At 49.9% G+C, this 23,616-nt stretch overlaps 2 protein-coding genes across 10 annotated transcripts in view; both read left to right on the forward strand.

The window, feature by feature from the left end:
* Nucleotides 1-8,236, forward strand: part of RAD54L2 (RAD54 like 2) — a 111,498-nt gene extending 103,262 nt beyond the window's left edge. For all 4 annotated transcript variants that reach the window (XM_023249176.2, XM_006928828.4, XM_023249178.2 and 1 more), the window contains 4 exons: nt 1,275-1,474; nt 2,549-2,638; nt 4,848-4,940; nt 6,834-8,236. In XM_023249176.2, coding sequence (XP_023104944.1) covers nt 1,275-1,474; nt 2,549-2,638; nt 4,848-4,940; nt 6,834-7,828 — 1,378 coding nt within the window. In that variant the 3' untranslated portion in view covers nt 7,829-8,236. The remainder of the gene's footprint in view (nt 1-1,274; nt 1,475-2,548; nt 2,639-4,847; nt 4,941-6,833) is intronic.
* Nucleotides 8,237-15,206: 6,970 nt separating this feature from the next.
* Nucleotides 15,207-23,616, forward strand: part of TEX264 (testis expressed 264, ER-phagy receptor) — a 33,005-nt gene continuing 24,595 nt past the window's right edge. For 2 of the 6 annotated variants that reach the window (XM_023249248.2, XM_045050855.1), the window contains exon 1: nt 18,797-19,089. In XM_023249248.2, the coding sequence (XP_023105016.1) occupies nt 18,832-19,089 (258 nt within the window). In that variant the 5' untranslated portion in view covers nt 18,797-18,831. Of the gene's footprint in view, nt 15,274-15,731; nt 16,075-16,208; nt 16,285-17,334; nt 17,351-18,796; nt 19,090-23,616 lie in introns of those variants that run through there. The other 4 variants (XM_045050849.1, XM_019822284.3, XM_011291818.4 and 1 more) reach the window with 4 other exon arrangements.

A 23,616-nucleotide genomic window follows, 5' to 3' on the forward strand; every position in this document is an offset into this window, starting at 1 on the left:
TGATTCTTCCTCCTGTCTGGGTATATGTGAGGAGGGCTTTCTGCCCAATTTCCTTGCTTCAACCCCTGCAGAGTAGGGAGCTTAGGCTAGATTCCTGTTACCCTGACTTTTACCCTGATCTGACTCTGAATTCTAGGAAGACTCCCACTGGCATCTGACCAGGGCTGCTAGCCCTGCTAGCTCCTGCAAAGCCACCCTGGGCAGACTGAGGAAATGAGACTCAGACATAGAGCATAGGAAATGAGACATAGAGCTTACTGTGCTCTATGGCCTATCTAGGAATACAGAAGTCCACAGGGCCCAGAGGGCTACCCAAAATTGCCTGTAGCAACCTCAAAGCAATGTTCTTCGGTCAGGTAAGAAAGAATATACCAGTCCAAGGAGGTCTTCCCCCCAAGACTAAAGACCAAAGGCACAAATTTCAGAAAGCTTAGAGACAGGGTCTTAATTTCAAAAATCTTAAATCAGGAGTAGTTTTCTCAAGGTACCAACATTCATTTGAAAGGAAAGTGAAGAATGAGGAGTGCATCATTGACCATCGGGTAACATTTGGCATGCTGGCATAAGATGCACAGCGGTGCTCAGGCTGGCCATGGCTGTGTGCCATTCAGAGACTCGGGTTCTGTGAACAGCGTTTTGGCTGCTGCTGCTTTTGTAGTGGTCATGACTAGAGGAGTACTTTGGACATTGGCCCCAGGAGGAGCCCAATGAAGTGTAATGTGGAGGAGAGAGGTGTCTGCATTACTTATTGAAACTAGAGGTTCCAGAGAATAAAGATGGTTGATGTTGAACATGTGCTCTCTCAAGATCACCTGAACATGTGGCATTACATGCCTTTTCCTGGGTGAGTGGGGAAAATTACACCCCTTTGCCTTCAACTTGGCATGCACTGTGTTCTGAAGAATTTCTTCTCCCTTATTGCATCTTTACCTTTTCCTAACTTCCCTCCAAGGACTAATCCCTAATGTATGTAGACAGTCCAAATTCTAGAGGGGCAAATGTCACCTCAGATCTCCAAAAAGGTATTATTCTGCTGACATCTGATTCTTCTTTGACTCTGAGAGGCTGTATGTCTCATCGCCACTCTGTCTCAGTCCTGCTTCTAGTCTCCTTTTGAATTGGCCATACTCTGCAGGTTTTTCTGGTTCTTCTCAGTAGCAGCTGAGAATGGGGGCACTGTAGAATGGGGGAATCTGGAGAAACTCTGCAGCCTTTGCAGAAAGGTAAGGGCTGTTCTGCTAAAGTCTCTTAGTGTGTTTGTCTTTCTCTCACAGGCAGCCAACACTGAAGAGTGATGAGAAGCCTGTGGCCAGTGTTCGTCCTGTGCAGTCCACCCCCATCCCCATGATGCCCCGGCATGTCCCACTGGGAGGCAGTGTAAGCTCTGCCTCCAGCACAAATCCAGCCATGAACTTCCCGATCAACTACCTACAGCGCGCGGGGGTCCTTGTGCAGAAGGTGGTCACCACAACAGGTTGGGAACTCCTAGGTCCTCTTCCAGGGCTGCCTATCCCTTTTAAACTTACTTTGTTCATTCAGGAGGTATTTATTAAACACCTTTTATATTCTAGGCCTTACTATACTGGTACTGTGGGTAAAAATAGAGAAGATAGTCCCTGATCTTGAGGAATTTGCATTCTAATGGAATATCTTAAGAATTCTAACATGGAACTGGTTTTCTTAAATGTGATATGTAGGATAGACACTGTAGAGATTGTGGAAATTTCACGGGAACACAGAGTTGGTCTGAGAGGTGTGAATGTGTTGAGTCCTGCCTGACTATAGGGTCAGCTGGGTATAAACTGTCAACTTCCCTAATTAATTAGAATACCTGAATGTCACTTGCTTCTTTCTTTGTGAGTTTGATGTGACTTGAGCATGGTGGGCCAGTGGTAGGAGGCTGGCAGCCCGTCTCTCTCTGCAGTTGGTTCTTTGGGAAGGAAAGCATTTCATGGAGCTGTTTTTCATCTTATTACCTAGAAATATTCATGGTACATAAATTTGAATAAAAATACCTTAGATTTTTGAGTATGAAAATAATATGTGTCCATTATAAAAAATTGTGAAATGACTAAAGACAAAAAGCGAGCCCCTTATAATCCTACTTCTGCTGATTCTCAAACATACGTTTTATTCTTTAGTTAGGTGTGGAGTAATGCCAGCAAGGAAGAGGATGAGGCCACTTTTGGAGCCTAAAGTGATGTGGAGCAGATGGATTCAGATGGCTTAGAGAGGAGGACAACAAACAAATATAGAAATAATTATTTGAACTAGAACTTTTTCCAAACTAAAACTATGAATTTTTAATTAAATCAAGGGAAATTGATCAGAAAGATGATCAGATTTTTTAAAAGGTTCTCATTCTCACAGTACTCTTTGCTAGGCAACTGTGAGAGGAGGCCCTGCTTGCTTCTCCTCCCTTGGTTCAGACCTCTGCTCCACTGAGAGGCTTTAGGGAAGCCATTGAGGAACAGGGGTAGACATGGACTTTGCATCTTCTTCCCTTCTCAGTCAGGTAATCTAAATCTGAGGTCTGTATCTTCACTAGATATTGTTATTCCTGGACTCAACAGCTCCACAGATGTACAGGCAAGAATTAATGCTGGTGAGAGCATTCACATCATCCGTGGGACGAAAGGTAAGAGCCCGACCACAGGGCCAATCCTCTACTTTTGGTTCAGAGTGTGGGACTGGGAAGCAGAATAAATATATATGGCCTGAGCTAGAGGGAGGATAGGAATCGTCCTATGTAAGAATGTCACATGTGGAGGAAGCATGAGAAGAAGCATTTCTAGGAGCTTAGCAGAGTTGGGGTGGGCCCAAAAGAGATCTGTCAGTGGCTTAAAAGAAGAGAGTTAGGGTCTCTCCATTCCTGTATTTTTGTCCTTGTTTTTATGGAGAATCTTGAGTTGAGTTTGAATAGACACCATGTTTTGTATCAATCACAGTGTGTTGATAGTGATGCTATCAGCTAGAAGTGCCTGGGTACGACCTGGTGGTGTACTAATCATGGCAAGCCCCCACAGACATTTCCCAGAGCCAGTGTGGTGACTGGACTGGCCCTGTGGTTCTTACTGTGATTGCATGATGCACCTCAGCAGCAACCATCAGTGGACTTTGAAAAAACAAAGTTTATGACTCACAGGTCCTGGTAGGTGCACAGCACCCCAGGGCCACACAATGAGTTTATGGGTAGAGAAACAGAGAGAGAAGGCCTGGGTTTCTATTAGGATCCAGGAGTTGGGGTGGTTAGAGTTTTGTGGGTTACTCTTTATTGGTAAATTTAAAACGTAAGAGCAGGAATTAGGGAATGGGAAAGGAAAAGCAGGGTCACTCAGGGTTCAATTTTCTGGGTTACTCTGGGCTTTCTAAAAGGGGAACTTCATGGGTAGGCACAGTCTGGTTCCTTATCTACTTGTTTAGTTAGTAGCTGTCATACAGGTGCAATTGGCTTATTTGAGATAGATGCGTTTGAAGTGGATGCCTTGTTAAACAACAGCTTAATGCCTGGCACTTACACTGCACACAGGGAGACCAAAAGTGGAGGGAAAGAGCTGTGGAATGGGTTATTAGCTAACGTGTATGTTGCTATGTTGTCTTACCCACTTGCTCAGAGTGGGGTGGAGGTCTCAATTAGGAAATGTATTGGGTAGATAAATTAGTATCTGTGGGTTGCATGACAGACATTTTGAGTGTGGTAATTTAAAAAGTCCACTGCCTCTGTCCTGCTTATAGACTGTAGACGGAGATAAGATTACTGGAATGAGAAGTCTGGACTGGACATTGTCAGAATGCATTCTGAACCTATCATTCATATCAACCTTTACTACGAGGCTCCTTGAGGCTATTTAGCAAGGAGATTTTGTCCTAGCTTCTGTTGGGTCAAAGTACCTTTTAGGCTCAGGGAAAAGATGCCATGAAGTACATGACCCACAGAGAAGATTATACCCAGCCTCTTTACCAGACTCTTCCTAGCCTAAAGCATGGGTCAGCAAACTGTGGCCCATGGGCCAAATCCAACCTGCTTGGATTCTGTAACTGTGAGCTAAGCATGGGTTTTACATTTTTAATTGGCTAAAAAAAAAATCAAAAGAATACTGTTCTGTGACACCTAAAAATTATATGAAATTCACATTTCAGTGTCCCTAAATAAAGATGTTTGGAGCACAGCCATGCCCAGCTGTTTTCAATCTATAGTAGCAGAGTTGAGTGGTTGTAACAGAGACCTTTTGGCCCACAAAGGCAAAAATATTTACCAGCTGGCCCTTTAAGAAAAAGTTTGCTGACCTCTAGCCCAGAGGCAGCCCTGACCTTCCAGGAGATTGATATCAAAAAACAGAAAAGGTAGGGTTGTGCCCTATGGGAACAGAATGCTGGTATTAAATTATTCCTATCAAGGTAGAAGAAGGTGTTGAGGCAATGAGGCTCCTTCTTCCCAGATTAAGAGGACTCCTGCCAGAGTACTTCATCCAGAACCAAGGCAGCCAACTTACTCTCTTTCACAGCATCCTGTTTATTTTCTCCATTGCATTTCATCTTTCCTGATATTTTCTGGTATCATTGTCTCTTTCTCTAGAGGTTGAGCCCTGTGAGACAGGTCCCTTTTCTGTCTTAACGTTCTTTAGTGTCTACAACAATGCCTCATAGTCACACAGTCTTATGGAGTAAATGAGTAATACTGGGTCCACAGTTCAATCGGTCCACTTGTCATTTCAGGGGATCTCAAGAAAGGGCATAAGACCTAATTTTATAGCTGGTTTCCCAGCCCACGATGCCTAGGCCTGGGGTTCCCAGGGTTGGCTGATTGTGTATCTGCTTCTAGCAGCCTTCCTCCTGTTTTTTGTTAGGGACATACATTCGCACCAGTGATGGGCGGATCTTTGCTGTCCGAGCAACTGGCAAACCGAAGGTCCCAGAAGATGGTCGGATGGCTGCCTCAGGTATAAGGCTTCTACTTTCTATTGACCTGCATGGCATTTGTTTGTTTGTTTTGGTTTGTAATTAATTAATTTTTTGAATAACGTGTATATAGTTCACAATTCAAAAGGTTTAAGAGGGGTAAAGTGAAAAGTAAGTTTTGCTCCCCCCACACTCCCAGCCATCTATTGCTCCTTTCTGAAGGTGTTACTCTCATTTGCTTTCTTCAGAGATATATTATACATATACTTGGTACAGGAGTGTGTGTGTGTGTGTGTGTGTGTGTGTGTGTGTGTGTGTGTGTTAAGTATACATATGTAACTTTTCTCTGTATTTAAAAAAAAATTTTTTTTGATATTTATTTTTGAGAGAGAGAGAGAGAGACAGAGCATGAGTGGGAGAGGAGCAGAGACAGAGAGAGGGAGACACAGAATCCAAAGCAGGCTCCAGGCTCTGAGTTGTCAGCACAGAGCCCAACGCAGGGCTCGGACCCACAAACCATGAGATCATGACCTAAGCCGAAGTTGGACACTTAACCAACTGAGCCACCCAGGCATCCCATCTCTGTATTTTTATTTTTTATTTATTATTTTAAACTTTATTTATTTATTTTCAGAGAGAGGGAGAGCTCGAGCTCAAGCAGGGGAGGAGCAGAGAGAGAAATCCCAAGCAGGTTCCACACTGTCAGCGCAGAGTCTGACAAACCCACAAACCGTGAGATCATGACCTAAGCTGACATCAAGAGTCAGACGCCCAACTGGCTGAGCCACCCAGGCTCCCCCTCTATATTTTTAAAACAGATGCTAACTTACTATACTATACTGTTTATTTTTTCACTCACTAGTGTATCTCAGTACTTGTTCCTTACCATTTCTTTAGATGTGCCTTATTGAAGGTGTACACAGGATGCTGTTAGATGGCTATAACACAGCGCATTACCGAGTTCCCTGTCCTTGGACATTTACATTGTTTTACTCCCCTCTTACAGTACTGGTTCATAGTCATGTGGGTATGTCTATAGGATGAATTCCTAGAAGTGGGATTGCCAAGTCAAAGAGTGTGTATGTGGCACATTAACAGTGTTAGGAACTCTGTCCAAGTTCCCCTCTACAGGAGTGCCTCTCATCTATCCTTCCTCTGTGGAGTATGAGCACTAGACTGCTCTTGCTTCCAGCTTTTATTATGGAAATTTCCATACCTCCAGACAAGTTGAAAAAACAGCACAGTGAGCACCCATGTACCCTGCATCTAGGTCCAATGACTGTTACTGTTATCATAAACTTTCTTCTGTCTCTCTCTCCCTTCCTATTATTGGAACTATTTGCAAATAGTGCTGAAGATGTCATGTCATTTTACCTTTAAGTACTTCAGCACACATCTCTTAAGAGTAAGGACATTCTCCTCCTAGCCACAACACCATTATCACACTAAAAAGCTTAAAACTCCATAATAGTACCTGCTATCTAGACTATATCCCCACTTGTCCCAGTTGTCTTTCATGGCCATGGATTGGGTTTTGTTTTTAAACCAGGATGGACCTTTTTTTAAACTTCATTTTCCTTTTCCCTCCCATCTTGGTCACTGGCTGTCTCTGCCCCTGGAGAGTCCAACTTGTTGCAGAAATGATCTCTTAGCTTTTCATATTCATTATCTCCTAGAATTCACTTTGGTCGAGTTTCACAGATTGGGGACCTGGGGTGTAGAGAAGTTATATGTCTTATCATAGACTTGTTTCCTAGATCAAGAGATTTCTTTCTTTGTGACTGGGAAAAGTTGACTGGGTGATGTTTGGATATCAAACTCTTTGAATTTGGGGGACCACAGGACAAGGGTTTTTTTTTTTAATGGAATTTTTCCTATACTCTCCTTCTCTCCCTGGCCATTCTGGTTCTCAGTTACCTACATTTTATCCCCAGGTTCCCAGGGGCCTTCTCTCGAATCCACAAGCAACGGCAGACACAGTGCCTCATCACCCAAAGCCCCCGACCCCGAGGGGCTGGCCAGGCCCGTCTCTCCAGACAGCCCGGAGATCATCAGTGAGCTCCAGCAGTATGCAGATGTGGCTGCCGCCAGGGAATCCCAACAGAGCTCCCCAAACTCCAATGCCGCCCTGCCTGGCCCCCCGGCTCAACTCGTGGACAGCAGTGCTGTTCCTGGGACAGCTCTCGGGACTGAGCCTCGACATGGGGGTCATTGCCTCAATAGTTCCCTCTTGGTGACCGGCCAGCCCTGTGGTGACAGGAACCCAGTGTTGGACTTACGGGGCCATAAGCGAAAGATGGCCACGCCACCTGCTGCCCAAGAGTCAGCCCGCCGGCGGTCCAGGAAAGGCCACCTGCCAGCCCCCGTGCAGCCGTACGAACACGGGTATCCAGTTTCTGGCGGGTTTGCCATGCCACCCGTCTCCTTAAACCATAACCTCACCGCTCCCTTCACCTCCCAGGCTGGGGAGAACTCCTTGTTTATGGGCAGTACCCCCTCCTACTACCAGCTGTCCAATTTGCTGGCAGATGCCCGCCTGGTGTTTCCAGTGACTACTGACCCTCTGGTGCCAGCAGGCCCCGTCAGTTCCTCCTCCACGGCTACCTCAGTCACTGCCAGCAACCCCACCTTCATGCTCAACCCGTCTGTTCCAGGGATACTACCCAGCTATTCACTCCCATTCTCACAGCCACTCCTGTCCGAGCCGAGGATGTTTGCGCCTTTTCCTTCCCCTGTCTTACCCAGCAACCTTTCACGGGGCATGTCTGTCTACCCAGGCTACATGTCCCCACATGCAGGCTACCCTGCTGGCGGCCTCCTCCGGTCCCAGGTGCCTCCATTTGACTCTCATGAGGTTGCTGAGGTGGGCTTCAGCTCCAATGATGATGAGGATAAGGACGATGATGTGATAGAGGTCACTGGGAAATAGCTGGGGAGCCCCTCTCCACCTCACTCGGGGCCCCCCAGCAGGTTGCCCACCAAGCTGAAAGGCAGCAATCTGGGCTTTCTGAGAATAGGGCACTTGGCAGGAGGGGAAAGGAAGAGGGCAAAGAAAGGTGGTTGACTGTAGTGGCAGGGCTCTGTTGCTGTGTAACAAAAGAGGCAAAATAATCCAACAGAGCAGCAATAGCGGGAAATCAGGGACCCAAAACAGGAATGAAGGGGCAGGGCAGCCTGCCTCTCTTCCTGCCTGCCTTGCTTATGCTGTGTGCTTGCTTGCTTGCCATCTGAGCGTAGAAGCTCACATCCCATTTCTGTCTTTGGGAACATTCTCTCCCAAGAGAGCTGCCTTACTGGGTGACTTAGCTTGGCCTGGAGAGGGGAGGGGAGGGAAGGAGGGTAAGTGAAGGAGGGTGGGCAGGGAGAACAGAATGAGATTTCATATGAAGTGGAGTCTTTCTGGGGGTGGGGGGGGAAGAAGCAGACCAGGTGTGTGTGTGTGTGTGTGTGTGTGTGTGTGTGTGTGTGTGTGTACTTGTACTTGTATGTAACAGAGCAGGGGTGGAGGTGGGAGGGGAGGGTGGGAGGCACTAAGCGGGAAACTAAAAAATGAATTTATCTTTTTTAAAATGGAAATCAGAGTGTGTTGGTTCATGGCATCTATTAGTATCAGTATCGGGATGAGCCCAGGAAAAGAGCCATGGAACCCACAAGTTTCCTTCTGGTTGGGTGAAGAGAAGGCCCAGCTAATCCAAGTCCCTGGTTTTCAGAGCCACATTTATTTTAGAATTTGGGGGAAATTATAAGAGAAAATGGGCATTACCAATCTCTGTCTCTTTCCCCAGTGGCTGTCTCTGAGCAGATTTCCCTTCACAGGGTGTGAGATTGTATACAGAGGCTGGGAGCGGGGGGGAACACTGTGTTGTGTGAGCAAGAGGTCATGCAGTTGTGGCCAGAAAAGACCTTCTTCACAAGGATGGACCTGAGCCCCCAACCTGCCTATCCTTGTGGCCTTTCCTTTCCTTCCCCGCTAGAAAGCTCCATGTTAATTTATTTCTTATGGGCAATTATTTATTATTTGGACTTTCCATGTGTCTTGTTTTTCTTGGGGGGGGGGGTGGTTAGATTTTAGGAGGGTAGGAGATAGGAAGGAAAATGTTAATATCTCCCAGATCCCATAGCTGCTGGTAAACAAGTCCCAGGTAGATGGTGAATTGACCAAGGAAAGAGAGTTGGGCTTGACCGAGGTTTACACTAAACAGCTATGTTTTCGGGAAATGGCCTCTCAGGAAGACCAGTGAATCTTGTGACTGGATAGTTAGTGCAGGTGAGACTCATTCCACAGAGATTGAAACTTGGGATCATGGAGTTTGCCATTGGGAAGTCGGTGACCCCAAATTTGGAGCTGTGTCCTCCTGGGATGACTTTAAGGTAGGCTCTCTATGCTGAATAGTGAAGCTCTGCATAGGTGACTGCTGGGTTGAGAGAATAGACTGCTGATTTCCTATTAGGAAATGTCTTGGCCTCCCCAGCCTGACAGATAATCATTGTGGCCTGGTGTCTGTTATCTCCATCCTCTTTGAAGGAACACAGAGCAGCCCTTCCTCTGTAGGAGCCTTAAGTCTGGCTTTTGTCTTAAAAGAATACATCAGTCATTCTGGGTCTCCTCTTTCTTGTTGCCAGTGGCAGAGGAGGGGGTATCTAGTCTTTAAGCATAAACACTGGCTGTCTTCCTATTGGCTCTTTTCCCCCTGCTACTGAGACTTTGCTAGGCAGTTCTTTATGAAGAACAAACCTGTCTGGCTTTAGAGTTTTGCCACCTATTCATGGGTCCCCACTGGGCAGCTGCTGCACCTGCCTCTTTCCAGCCTTGGAGGCAGCTTAGCCAAGTCTCCCCTAGTAGTAGTTGCTTCTGCAACTCTTCTGACAAGTTTGTTTCCATTGTTAGAGGGCTTTAGCACATTCTGGGGTATTGTCCCCAGAGAAGAGACAAGGAGATGGCTAATGGGGGTGCATGCATGCATGTGTGTGTGTTTGTGTGCTGTCCAGTTGCACCAAAAGTGGAACTTAAAGAGCTTTCTCTCTCTGTTTTCATAGGTACCCTGTCAGACACTTAGCTCTCCTACTCATAGAAGCCTTAGATCTACAATTTAGCTATGCAAATTATTTTAATAATTTTAAAATAGCAGTTCCAACCAGTGCTTTCTCTTTCAGAGGTATCCCAAGAATGATGGTGAAGGGACTCAGTTGGAGTGGGCTCTCAGATTTGAGGCTGGTGCAGTAGGAGCGAGCTAGCCTGGATCTCTGATTTGCAGAGCACACTCACAATCTGGGCTACAACTGATGCCTCTAAGGCCCCCAGAGCACTGGGATCCCAGAGGTGTGTGTGTGTGTGTGTGTGTGTGTGTGTGTGTGTGTGTGTGTGTGTGTGGTTAGGGAAGGAGGAATATGTCTGTGTTTACCTTTAGGAAATCACAGCAGCAGGCTCTGAGAATCTGGAAATTATCAGCAAAGAATTGAAACCAGTCACTGGAAGGATGGGCCTTTGAAGGTACCAGGAAGTGAATGGGTATTCTGAGAGGCAATACATACCTGCTCTCTACCCACTGATTCCAGGGGCTGGGTCTTACTTCAGGTCAGAAGAGGCAATAGTTTGGGGAAGCTGACCTGGCTAGAGAAGCCTTTTTTTGATATGTGCAGCTTATATTGTATAAAGGCTATGGGGTGGGATCATGGGAAATTAGAATGCTACCAGTTTCATGTTTGGGGTTTTTTTGTTTTTTAATCTAAAAAAACACTTTTCTGCTATCTCTTTATGTGTGCTGGTAGGCAAGTGTGCATGCACATCAAATATGAGCATGTGTGTGAGGGAAGCAGGAAATGTCTCAGAGCCTAAGAACCATGTTTTACAGCCTCTTTGATCAGAAACACTTGGTGGTGGCTTTCAACCACCATCTAGGCCTGAGTGATGGAAGGATGGTGATAATGGGTGGCAGGGGGGGGGGGGCGGGGTGGGGAGGGATGTGCAGTGGATCAGGCCTCTCAGCATTTTCCCCTCACCATTGTCTTCCAAAGGATGTTTTCAAGGACCTCTCAAGCTTGATCCATCTGGCTTAGTCTGAATCCTCAGCCTAGGGAATATAGTACTACTTAATGATTCAGGATTACCATTTGTAATGATGTTCAATTTTCTTTTCTTAATATCTTTGTGGATGAAAATGGAACCAGAGACAAAGTAGCCATTTCAGTAAGAAAGTAAATGAACCATGTTGGATCAGATCATTGGATATCTGCCAAGTTCACACCCCTCGAGTTGTGCTTTTTGAGCATCTATCTCTTCACCTCCTGACTTAAGGAGAACTCTTTCTGGTCCTTGGAACTCTCTTCTCTAGGAATTAGTATGTGGTATCTCTGTATATACTTGTGATTCACAACTAAATATGAAATTGCCCTCTCTAGGGCGTGAAGCAGTTAACTGGGGTAAAGTTTTGCTGATAGGTTGAAACAACCAAACTTTAGTGGTCTGGGTGGGATGGTCACTCCCAAAGCTGTCAGCAGAGCAAGGCTGTCTGTCTCAGTCCGTTTGAGCCTGGCATTGCTGTGGCATTGCTCTGGAACCGAGTCCTCACCCCGTGGGGAAGGTCTGGGGGTTATACATTCCTTATTCCTAGTGTTCTTGGCCGTGACCCCCTTCCTCCTGCTTCCCAGTTCTCTGTGAGTCCTCAGAAGGCCAGTCTCCCTTCTGAGTCATGGCCTCCTGTGCACCCAGATCAATCATTCTTTCCCCAGCAAAACTGTGAGATAAGAGCTCTTTCCTCCAACAGACCCCCAGGAGACTTTCTGGCCCTCCTCTGACTTGTTCCCAGGAGATCTGCACCTCAAGGCCTGAGAATGCTGCGCTTTCCATCAGCCACCGTCAGACTCTGTCCCCTCCTACTGACTCTTCTGCCCTATGTGTTCTGATGTGACCCCTTCATGTCTCTTCTGTGCCACTAGCTTGGCCCTAGGCCTTTTATGAATACCAAGTCTTAACGATGAACTTCCCGAGCAGGCAGTGGCCAACTTACTTCTTCATTCTTCAGGGACCTGAGTCTGCCCCTTTCCTCTCTCACAGGTTGGTTGGATATAGTAATCCAGTGCATTGGGAAGAGGTAGCCAGGCAGGCTGTGGAGTCTGTAGTGCAGAGGGCTTGGGGAGATTTGGGTACTCTGTTACCACTACTGGGATGATATTCAGAAGAGGGGACCTCATACTGTGACCTGACCCAGGACCCTTCTCTGAAAGAGAGCTCAGCCCAGGGGTGTGTGTGTGTGTGTGTGTGTGTGTGTGTGTGTGTGTGAAAGAGTGTGCGTGCGTGTGTGCGCACACGTGTGCATGCATGTGCGCACGAGAGAGTGTGCATTCGTGCATATGGGTGTAAACTGTTATCTGGTTGTGTTACTCAGGGTGGGCTGGGGACTCACGGGAAAAATCCCCCTCAGCCTGCTCAAGACTGGTTTTATCCTGTACCCTCTCCAGGAGGGTCAGGGGAAGGGGGTCCAGGTGGGTTGAGGGGGTCGCAATGGATAACCACTAAGGCCACACTGCTGCCGGGAGGAGTTGGGGGTGGGGGGGAGATATGAAGTGGCCCCAGGGACCTGGCACCTGGCTTTGGTTTTCCGTCTTCTTTCCTCAGGACGCCCCCTGAGGCCTGGGACCTGCTGCGCCTGGCTTTGAGGAGCATCTGTGTCTGGGTGCTCCAGCTGCTGGTGTGATCATGGGCTTCCCTCCTCTCTCAGCAGGGCAGGTGCTCCTGCCCCAGAGACTGGGCAACTGGCTGTTTCTATGACGTATTTATTTTTACTTGTGTTTCATGTCACTTTTTTAAAAAAGCAAACAGAACAATTGTAAGTCAGTATAACTGCCTATCAGTTTTCTTTATTTCTCTTTTTGTAAAATAAAATTTAAACTCCAGAAGGCAGTGTTGTTTGATCAAGGAATTGTCTGAACAGCTGGCTGGCTGACTGGGTGGTGAAAGGGATATAAACTTAGAGTATAGTGGGCACTGGGATGGTACTTGATGTGAGTGGGGTGGGGGAGAGAGGTGGGAATAGAGGGCAGACTGCTGGTAGGCTCTTTGTTGCAATGGGGTTCACTAGGCTTTTTCTGCCTTTGCTCACCTGAAGAGGACCGCATTTCCAGGCTCTAGATGAAACATCGAAACTGACTCAGAGTGGCTTAAAGCTAGATGATCCTCAATCATGGCAAGTCCTGCTGGGGCAGCCCTAACCAGACTGTGGGGGATTGGGGATTGGGTGCAGCATCAGTGCCTTCAGAGGATGGGAGATGACTGGTGGCAGGGTATGCAGACTGTCTTACACTGCATATGCCTTCTCCATTTGTCATCTGGGTTAGTGGATCTAACCATTGCCTCACAGAGAACTGTCCAGGGCTTTGGAATATGAGACGTAAGGGAAGGTGAGAGCAGTCCACTCTTTGTCTCCAAGTTTGGTCCCTGTAAGGGGAGAAGCCCTATGGAAAGAGTCTCTGGAAGTTTGCAGAGGGAGAATTAAAGTGGCTCTGTGGGGGTTTCTTGGACAGAGAAAGGCAGGAGGAGACAAAGGCCAAGTCTGGGTTCATGAGAGGATTCATACTATAAGGTGGAACAGGTCTGCTTACACTTATTTCTGGAGGGAAGAGGACTGCGTCTTAGCTGCCTTAGCTGGTGGCCAGCAGAGGTCTTGCAGAGATCCCTACCAAAGGTTGGGCTTACTCTGTTGGGAGCAGCCTGAGATGAAAGGGAGGAGTGGGGACTTGTGGCCAGCAGCTTCTATCACAGGTAGACTCTCCATTGACAACAGAGGTGGTGAAGTTCCTAAGGCACACCCCGAACTCTGACGTGGGCATCTGGAATTCCCCAGCCAGCCTGAAGGAAGTGAGCAGAGAGGACAAGATGAGGAAAGAGCAGCTCCAGACAACGGTTTCTTGGGACAATCTCATCAGATTCTGAGAAACAGGAAAAATGACCAGGTGAACATTGTTTTCAGAAGCTGTCTTGTCTCTGAACCATGAATTGGCCCTTATCTCACAGGAAATGCTTCCAAGTGTATAGCCCACTTGCCTGGAGCACCTAAAGGTTTTGATCATGTGTTTGATGTTCATAAGCAAAATCAAACTGCCATGACTCTGCCAGCCCAGCCCTGAGTGCCTGTGAGGGACCAGCTGCTCTTCCTACCAGTGTTTGCCCAGAGGGCTGGGGATAGGCTTGGCCCTGTGGATGAGGGTCATTCTTTCCTGCCTGGGATTGGAACAGTGTGAAGTAGTGGGAAAGGAAGCCAGGATTATGAGTGCCTCCGTGTGTTCAGTCTGCCCTTTGCTAGTGCAGTAGTGGAATCCAGAATAAGATGATTCCCCTCCCAAATATCAATCCTCTGTGTCAGAGGCACCAAGGTAGCTCTTGGGCCAGCCCGTCATGTAGCCAAGCTTAGGAGCATAGTTGTTCCCTCTCCTACCCCTTCCACTGCAAGACTGGGCCTCTCAGGAGGGCAAAGTTTTATCTTTAGGGCTCTAGAAGAGTGCTTTGTATAGTTTGTAGGTCCTCAGAAATATGAGCTGAGGACTCAGCCTATGTTCAAGGAGTTTACACTAGAATACCTTAAGCTACAAGGTCAGCCCAACCTCCCCCAGGCACTTCCAGGGCTCTGGGGAGGAGACTGCAAGGGGTCGGTTCCTGCTTAGCTCCAAGAGGGTAGGGCCTTAGTTCCGTTTCTTCAGTATCCCCAGCCCCTTGAACTGTCCTGGCAAGGAGTGTTACTCAGTAAATGTTGGGTGGATGAATGACCACTCCTGTGGTTGGGGGTGGGGTGGGGTGGAGTGTTGGAGGTATGACTGATATTTGCGCTATTCCAGAGGTTGGATCCACTAGCTTCTTCCCTGAGTCCAAGCTGGGCGTCAGTTTCCTCAGTTGTAAAACAGGGGCAGGTAGCCTTGACTTGCTGGGTTCCCAGGTCCATCGGGAAGCTACAATGAGAGGAAGTGGCAGGACGAAGGGTACTACAAATAAATGCCATAGGCTGATACTGCTGTGCTGAACTTCCCAAGCCTCTTCAAACGCTTCACTCTGGTGCGGGCTTCCTTGGACCCAGTCTGGCTCTCTACTGTGGGGCCACCAGGCTGACTTACCCCAACACCTGGGGCCGGGTAAGTTTGGGGGAGGCAGGAAAGTGCTCAGTGGGCTCCGCCCCTGACAGCTCCGGGGGCTGGGCGCCGCTCGATGCTTAAGACCGGGCGGGGCAGGCCTCCGCCCTCCGGTACCGCGCGCACGCGCCCACGGCCACGGCCACGTCCCGCCGCGAGAGGGGGCGGAGCGAGCGTGCGCGGCGGGCGCGCGCAGGCTCCGCGACCTAGCCTGGAGCCGCCTGCGCGGATCGGCGTCCGCGGCGGGCGGCCGCTGAGGTGAGGGCTGGGCCGGAGGAGAGGCGTCCCCGCCTGGGCGGCCTCACGCGCGCTGAGGGCCTGGAGCCTCCGTCTGTCCGGGCGCGACCTCAGGGGTTCCCGCGTCCCCTTCGTGACCCCCGCAACCCAGGGCGCTCTTTGCATCTCGTCTCGCCCACAGCTGGGTCCAAGGGCCCGGCTAGGTCCAAGGGCCCGAACGCGACCTTGGACCAGCCTACCACCCCGCGTTGCCCCGGCTTCGGCCACGGGGCACGCCCCGAGCCAGAGGAGCTGGAGCCGGGGGTGGAGGGTGGGGGTTGGGGAACTGAGGCAAAAACCGCACTTTAGCTCCGCCCCTATCCCTGGAGGCCGCGCCTCAGCCGTGGCTGCAAACTTTAGATTCTCTTAAGTTACGGAGGTGTGTGAGACCCCGTGAGGTCATGGCTGAAAAGAAAGGAGCTGGGTAAATAAGCGAGGCGCGAGTGAGCAGGGCTGGAAGCGCAGAGTGGGAGTCGGAGCACCTCAGTCCCGCGCAGGCCTGGGTCTTTCCGCCGCTCACTGGCACCGAAGTTTAAGGGCCCGGCCCACTGCCGCGGCGCAAGTGAGCAGCCTCAGGAAGCCTCGCCGGCTCGGGTCAGAGACGACCACCCCTGGTCTCTGACCCGAGGAGAAACCGATGTCAGCGACAGGGGCTGTTTCAAAGCCAGTTACAGAGGCTGGAACCCTCCAGGAAGAGGACTCTCCAAGAACAGGGGCATAAGCACAGCCCCAGTGAAGAGTTGACATTATGAGGCCGAGTTTGGCTTCTGATTTCCGTAAGCGGTAGGAGGACGAGGTAGAGGTGCAGCCTTGTGGTGAGGAGGGAGTTCCTGTAGAGGCCCTAGTGGGCTTTCCCCGAAAAGGGAACAGTCAGGGCACGGTGCCCAGCTCAGTGGTGATTTTCTCTCTGCCCCCAGCACTGGAGGACTTGGAGCATTTGGTCCCTGCGGCGCTGGATGCCATGAGTTGCTAAAAGTGAGCCTGGCTTTTCAGGTGAGCTTCCTCGGCCCTTCTCCTGCCCTTTCTCTTGAGTATGGGGAAATACACTTTGCCCTGCCTCCCTCCTGTGCTGACCTAAGCTCTGGGGTGCATTTTCCCTCTCTTCTGAGTACTTTAGGAGGTGAGAGGAAGAGGGAGGTGGGAACTAAGTTCCTTTGAGGTAGACGGGGAATGTGCAGCCGAGAGGGTAGGTCAAAATGAAGGATGGTCACTCTCAAGGCAACTGAGACCTAGCTGCTGAGTGAGAGCTTCCAGCTGAGAGCCTTGGGTTCAGAGATGTCCCAACATGGATTAAATGCTTGAGCCTTTCTGGAAATCCTGTCACTTGGGAGGAGAAAGTGAAAATGGCAGCCTGGAGTCAGACTGCCTGAGTTTCTAGTGCCTGCATTTTGGTCCAAGTCGTTCTATTTAGTACCTGTGTGACCTTGGGGGAAGTCTCTTAACTTCCTGATCCTTACCTACCTTGTTTTGAGGATTAATAAAGTAGCTGTGTTTCAACATTTGGATAGTGCCTGGCATATAGTAAGTACCGTAGATTAGTACTATACTATAGTAAGTGAAAGATTTATCGTCATCATCATCATCACCAAGGAAAATAGGAATGAAACTAACTGGAGGCAAGATGAGTAGGATGGCCAATGCATCCCAAAAAAGCACAACTGTGGCGCAGGAACAGGGATGGCTAATACCAGTGTGATGCACCTCCATGCTATGACATCAAAGGTTTAGGAGTTTAGTTTGCCTCTTTGTTAAGGCAAACACTATGTGTATGTTGACTCCAAAGACCGTTTTTCAGCAAAAAATTTTGACACCCAGAACCCACAGGGAACAAATTATTCCATAGAGCTAAATTTCCCATAGGGCTGAAGCATTGATTTCCACCTCCCAAATCTTTTAAATTTTTGTTTGTTTATATTTTAGAGCGAGAGTGCACGAATGGGGCAGAGGGACAGAGGGAGTGAGAGAGAAAGAGAATCTCAAGCAGCCTCTACACTCAGTGGAGCCTGATGTGGGGTTCGATCCCAAGACCCCAGGATCATGATTCAAGCCAAAATCAAGAGTTAGACACTCAACCTACTTAGCCATCCTGGTGCCCCAAATCTTTAAAATTTTAAATACTTGGAGTGAGAATATTCCTCCAGTGGGTCACGTGCTTCCCTTCCTTTTTAAACTGCTGTGATTTTCCACCCCCCTGGGGGACTCAAATCAAGCCCTTTGTATAAGAGGGTTGGGCTTCTGGCCCCCAGCTTCGTAGAGGGCTGGACATAGAGGGCTGGACAGTCTGCCTTGAATGGCTCACACACCAACCTCTATGTTGTGTTCCTGGCCCTGCTTTTGGATAGCTTCTCTGTTTCTTTGTTGTTGTTGTTGTTGTTGTTTTCCTTGAAATGAGTGTCTTTATTACTTGTAGCATACAAAAAGGAGGAATGAGGAAAGGCCAATGGGGAGGAGGGACAATTGTCAGATAAACGACATAAACACAAAAAGGAAAAAAAGACACCCTCACCTCACCCCAGGATGCCTTTCCACGAACTACCTAGTAGAGAAGGTGGGGTGGCAAGATCAAAACTACAAAAACTAATTCTAAACACCTGGAGATGCTGATGGGGAGAGGGACAGGGCAGCAAGTGGACCCAGCTGTGGCTCCCTCTAGGTTGGCACCCCTTCCCCATGGGATGAACTGCTTGGGCCAGGGATAAGTAATTGTTCTCCCTGGTGCGTTTCCATTTCTAACAAACTTGTCTTCCTCCTCTTTGTTTCTAATCTGTGGGCTGGAAAAGTGGGATGAATCTTGTTAGTACCATTGGCTCAAGTCTGGGAAGCACAGTGCCGGACTTTGTTCTGGCTGCTTTGGCTGATTTGATCCGATCTTTCCTTGGTTCTGGATGGGTGAGCTTGCTGGATAGCAAGATTCTGAGGGCCCGATGTGCTTCACAAAGGAGAGTTTCCTATGAAAGTCTCTTCCTGTGGTACATTTTCCCCGTGGGGTTTTGTTCCTTATGGTTTCCCTATTTGTTAATAAATGATTGGACCCTGGCACTTGCCCATCCTCCCTCTGATAGTGGTCCATGAGGCTTGGGGAAGCTGGGCAGGCAGTGTGGCTCTGCTGTGGGAAGGAAGAAGTAATGTAGGGAAAAGGCAAGCTGGCTTTCTTGCCCATCTTGAGGGAGGCTGGTCAGGGCTGGGAGTATGTCCATAGCTGACTCACTCCTGTTCACCTCTATGACTCAGTTTCCCCAGGTGTGACCAAGGCTGCCAGCTGACAGGCAGAGCAGTTCTGAGAGCCTCAACAATTGTGATTAAGAAATAAAGAGGCTTGCGGCTTCAGTCATCCTTTGTAGCTCTCTTCTAGGTCACTTCTGTGTGTAAACACCCTGGTCCCTCCTCCTCCTGGGTCAGAGCACCCAAGGCAGGACTGAGGTTGGGCCATAAGTGGCTGGCGGGCAGGTGGGCACATTGGTCAGAGCAGGCTACCAGCCTCCTCTCCCTCCTGTCTCTTTTGCAGCTGTCTTGGGGGCACAGTGTCGGGGGCACAGAGCCATGTCTGACCTGCTTCTCCTAGGCCTGATTGTGGGCCTGACTCTGCTGCTGCTGCTGACACTGCTGGCCTTTGCTGGGTACTCAGGGCTGCTGTCTGGGGTGGTGGTGAGTGCCGGCTCACCCCCCATCCGCAATGTCACTGTGGCCTACAAGTTCCACGTGGGGCCCTACAGCGAGACTGGGAGGCTTTTCACCGAGAGCTGCAGTGTCTCCCCCAAGCTCCGCTCCATCGCCGTCTACTACGACAACCCCCACATGGTAAGGAGCCTCCTGTTCCCTGGCTGTGGTTCTGCCCCATGGATGGACATGGGGCCGGGGGGTTGTAGTTTCTGAGGAAGGGGTGGGAAAATCTGTGATTTGGTCCTGCAGACAACCTCTTCTCTGAGCTTGAAGCTCCTTCCAGATTTAGCTTGGACTCCTGTGCCAGGCATCCATATGCTCCTTTCTATTTGCCCAGGTCTGGTTCTGGCTCATAGCTACCCATAGCTACCCATGGACTTCTGACTGCAGGGGGCCACAGCATTATGTGTCTCTAGTTTCTGCCAAGGCTTTCGTCCCCTGCCTCCTCTTGCTGTCCCTCCCTCTTCCATCCCCATTTGAGGCCAGTACTCTAAGGCCAGGCTGTTCAGATTCTGCCTCTCTTTGGGGTCATACCTTGTTGTTTCTGTGCCTTCCCTCTTTTAGCTTTCCTGCTGTGGCTGCAGCTCCTGTGGGCTTGAGAGGGCAGGCCCTGGGCATGGGGCTTAGAATCCTACCTCTTCAGCCATTTTGGTGACTCCTGCCTCAGTCATATAGCATCTCTTTGGATGTCAAGCTGCCTGGTTGCAGGAGGGCCTGGTGGAGAGGAGGGGGCAAGTGGAACCAGGTGAGCTCCCCAGAATGTCTAGGATGCTGGGCTCACAGACGAGCCCAGCATCACTGGCACCCTGTGGGCGTCTGGCTGTACTTACAGCCTGTGGTGAGTCAGGGCTCACCAATGTGGCCTCCTGCCATGCCATGGGGTGGTACTGCCCACAGCTGCATGGGCTGGCAGCTCTGCCAAGAGTTCTTCAGCCTTCAGCTTGGAGCCTTGGCAAACAGGCCATTGGGAATCCCCAGCTCTGGTTTCCTTGTCTGAAGAGCTCAAGTAGGCAAGGCCTACAGCCTACCCACTGTCTGCTGACCAAGCCTCACTGGAGTACTTAGTCGAAACAAGGGTGTACTGACTGTCTGTGCCAGGTTCTGCATGACGTCTGCACTCCGGAGATGAACAGACCTGGCCCTTTCCTCAAAAACTTTCATGTGTTTGGCAAGTCAGCCCCATGCAAATGAATTTCTAATGGCCACTATACTCGATGCCCACAGAGCTTTGAGCTGTGCATTTGGGGAGGGTACTCAAGTCTGCCCAAGAGGCTTAGAGAGGAGGTCGACTTTAGCTGGGACATCTCCCGTGAGTAGAACTTTGCTCTGCCACGAAGGGCCTCCTGACTGAGGGAAGTACAGCAGTAAAGGCTTACAGACATGGGATGACAGGGGAAGTGTGGCCAGTGGACATGTGTGGGTGAAGAAAGTGGTAGAAAGGTTCACTGGGCCAGGCAGTGGGAAGAAGAGCAGGTTGGGAGGCAAGGCACAGCACAGTTTGCCCCCTGTGACTTAGGAAGCTAACTGGATGGCAGGTGGAGGAGAGGAGGAGATGAGACAGGGAGGCCATTGAGGAGATTGGGCTGGGCCCAGGTGAGAGGTGACATGGCCTGGTTGAGGGATGAATAGATGATGAGGATTTGAGGTCACATGGTTGGGAGATGGCACTAAGTGGGAGTCTAGAGCACTGGAACCTTAAGTGGCATGGGGCAGGTGCTAGGCTTCAGGAAGCTCCTGGACCAGATGCCCGACCCCCATCCTTGCAGGGCTCCGTTATGTAGGTCCCTGCCCCTCTTATATGCCCTCCCCTGGTCTCTGCCCCTCTTTCCTCACCTGATCCAGTTTGAGACTCTGCAGGCCTCAGTGGTGGGAAGGAGGAGAGTCCTTGCAGTTGCCTCTTTCCTCATCAGCATGTCCTGTTCCTAAAGCAGCATGTTGCCACTTGGGTTGGAAATGCTAATTCCAGGATGGGAAAGAGCCAAAGCAGGAGTATACCTTGAGGTCAGTGCTGGAGGCTGGTCCAGGGAAGAGTGAGGTAGAAAAACCCTGGCATGGAGTGCTCTTCCCATGGCCTCCTAGCCCAGTCCTCCATACAATTGTCCTTGAGGTCGGGTGGTCTTGGGTGTCCAGGGTTGGCTGGGTGCAGCCTGACTTGGGTGCCAGTCTTGGGGGACCACAACCTGAGAGTATAGCCTCAAGGCTGGCAGCCCTGGGTTCTGATTCTGTCTCATCACTGTCATGCTTTGGATCTTGATCGTGTCACATAATCTCTCTGGGCCTCTGTTTCTTCATCTATAGAACTGTGTTAAGATATCTGCTTCATAGGTTGTCTGGCAAGAATCAAATTAAGTGACACAGGTGAGGCATTCATCTTACAACCTGGCCCTCAGTAGCTGTTTAACAACAACAAAAAGGGTGGACAAAATATTCATATTAATTAGGTACACTGAGACATTAGGCTGAGCTCTCATGACCTAGGCCTAGACCTTGGCCTGTCTATGGACATCTGGCTGGCTCAGAGGACAAACATATAGGTCAAAGTGGCCCCTCTGATCCTGTTCCTCTCAGTCCTGGGTCACTCTAGAAGATACTGTGTCCACATTCAGAGCTAGGTTATACCCTGACACCTGGGATGGCTCAGGGATGCTTAGTCTCCACCTACTCTTAGAGTTGGGCAGTATATTTCTGCCTAGAAGAGATTCTCACAAAAGCTTCAGGGAACCATGGACCCTCAGACTTCAAGTGCTCATGACTATCACAGACTATCTGGTCTCTAAGGACCTAAGGCCACAGGTTCCACAGTGCTTATGTTATAGAGGAAGAGACTGAGGATCATATAGCAAGAGTTGTATTGATCTCACACAGTTCACGCGTGCTTTTTTTTTAAGCGGTATTTGAACACTTGATCTATGCCATGCTGCTGGGCACTGGGGCACCTCGGGGACCAAAGGGCCTAGCCCCAAGGACCTCTCAGTGTGGGTATATCAGGGGAGCCTGGGGGAGAAACCCCATCCAGTCCTGGGGAAGACTAAGAACCCAAGCCTTCTCCCTCGGCTGCCTCCCTAAGCAGTGTCCAGCATGGGGCCCTGTGTATTTGTGGTTCACAGAAGGAAGGGACAGGATCTAGGTTGCACTGTTGTGTGGCCCATCCCCACACCCTCTCCCTCTCCTGGCTGAGCACAATGGGGGCCATAACCTGCTTCTGTGTGAATGTAGGGAGGAATGAGGCTATTTCAGGCTCTGTGAGTGGGACAGGGAGTGACCAGGTGAGAGGTGGCCACCTGCTGTCATTGCTGCCCTCCCCCATAATGTGTGGACTGACAGCTCTCTAGCCACTCCCCTTCTAGGCCTCAGCTCCTGGCCTCAGCTGGGCAGGGGGACGCTGGTTTCTGAGAAAGGCCTGGTGGGGCCTCACTTGGCTGTGGGCCCAGGAGTGACACCGGAAAGGGCACCACTGAGGCAGGGTCATGGCAATTGCTGTGGACTTTTTTGTGTCAAATGCTGTTTGAACATATATATCTCATCAGCTTTGTGTCCTGGATTTGTCAGCATATATATGTCAGTCAACTCCAGATCCTGGAGTTCTGTATGGGAGGAAGTTGCAGGGTCTGGGGAAGTGTTGGGCAAGATAAAGGATTCCATTCTGTATCCCTGAGGGCCTTTGGAGAGGTAGGACAAGGAATGAGGGAGCATGTGACAGGAAGTGGACAGACCCTGGCAGTGACTCATAGGTGTTCCTTCCCTCTCCAGGGCCCAACATTCTTGGAGTGCAGCCATTTCTTCTTCTAAGGACCAAGGGAGGGGGTGCGTTCCAGAGTCAGTCACCAATCTGTGCCTGCTCCCTTCCCTCAGTGCACAAGCATGTGAACACACACGTACACACACACACAGATCCAATTCTGCCCTTGTAAAGCTGGAGAAGGGTCAGAACTGCTCTGCTCTCAGCCCTGTTTCTGAGGTGCAGTGTGGGGGTCTGGACAATGACTTTAGCCTCCCCTCCTTGGCCTGGTCCCTCTGGGAGCCTTGGGTGTTGGTGGGAGGGAAGGAGCTGGGAAGAAGACCCCTGGTGGCTCACTTGATCCTGGCCAGCTCTGGCCTGTGGATAGGCTGTACTGGCTCAGCTGCTCTCACCATGCCCATGGATCTGTCCTGTGTGCCAGCCTGGCCCTCCACCTGTTGCCCCACCCTCTGCTGCTACCGCCTCCACTGCTGTTTGGGCCTTAAGCAACCTGTCTGCCTGCCCTTGTGGGGAGCCTGACTGAGGCAAATGGGGCGTGGTAGCCAGTTCAGTTTACCTGGCTGAGGCCTAGGAGAGGGTGCTTGCCCTAGGCATGGGGCAGATATGGGAACTGGTGGTGCTTGGGTTCTGCCTTTAGTAAACTAGACTGTATTGAAGCTCCTTTTTTCTCTTGAGTCCACTGAAAGCCGGCTTGGGACCACCACGTCTGCAGGGGCTAAGGCTGGTAAGAGTATGGATTTAGGCCTGTGCTGCACTTCCCCTTCCCCTTTAGTGTGTTTGGGGATGGGACGTCCTGCACTCCCAGGAGACATTGAGACCACATGGACCCTGGGAAGGAATGAGGGAGTGGGATTTCCCAGGGTTGACCCTTGACAAAGGGCAGTGGGAATGTGGGCTAGCTGGTGTTTCCCAAAGCCCAGACCATT

This window comes from Felis catus, chromosome A2 (genome assembly GCF_018350175.1).
Source record: "Felis catus isolate Fca126 chromosome A2, F.catus_Fca126_mat1.0, whole genome shotgun sequence".
NCBI classification, from domain to species: Eukaryota; Metazoa; Chordata; class Mammalia; order Carnivora; family Felidae; genus Felis; species Felis catus.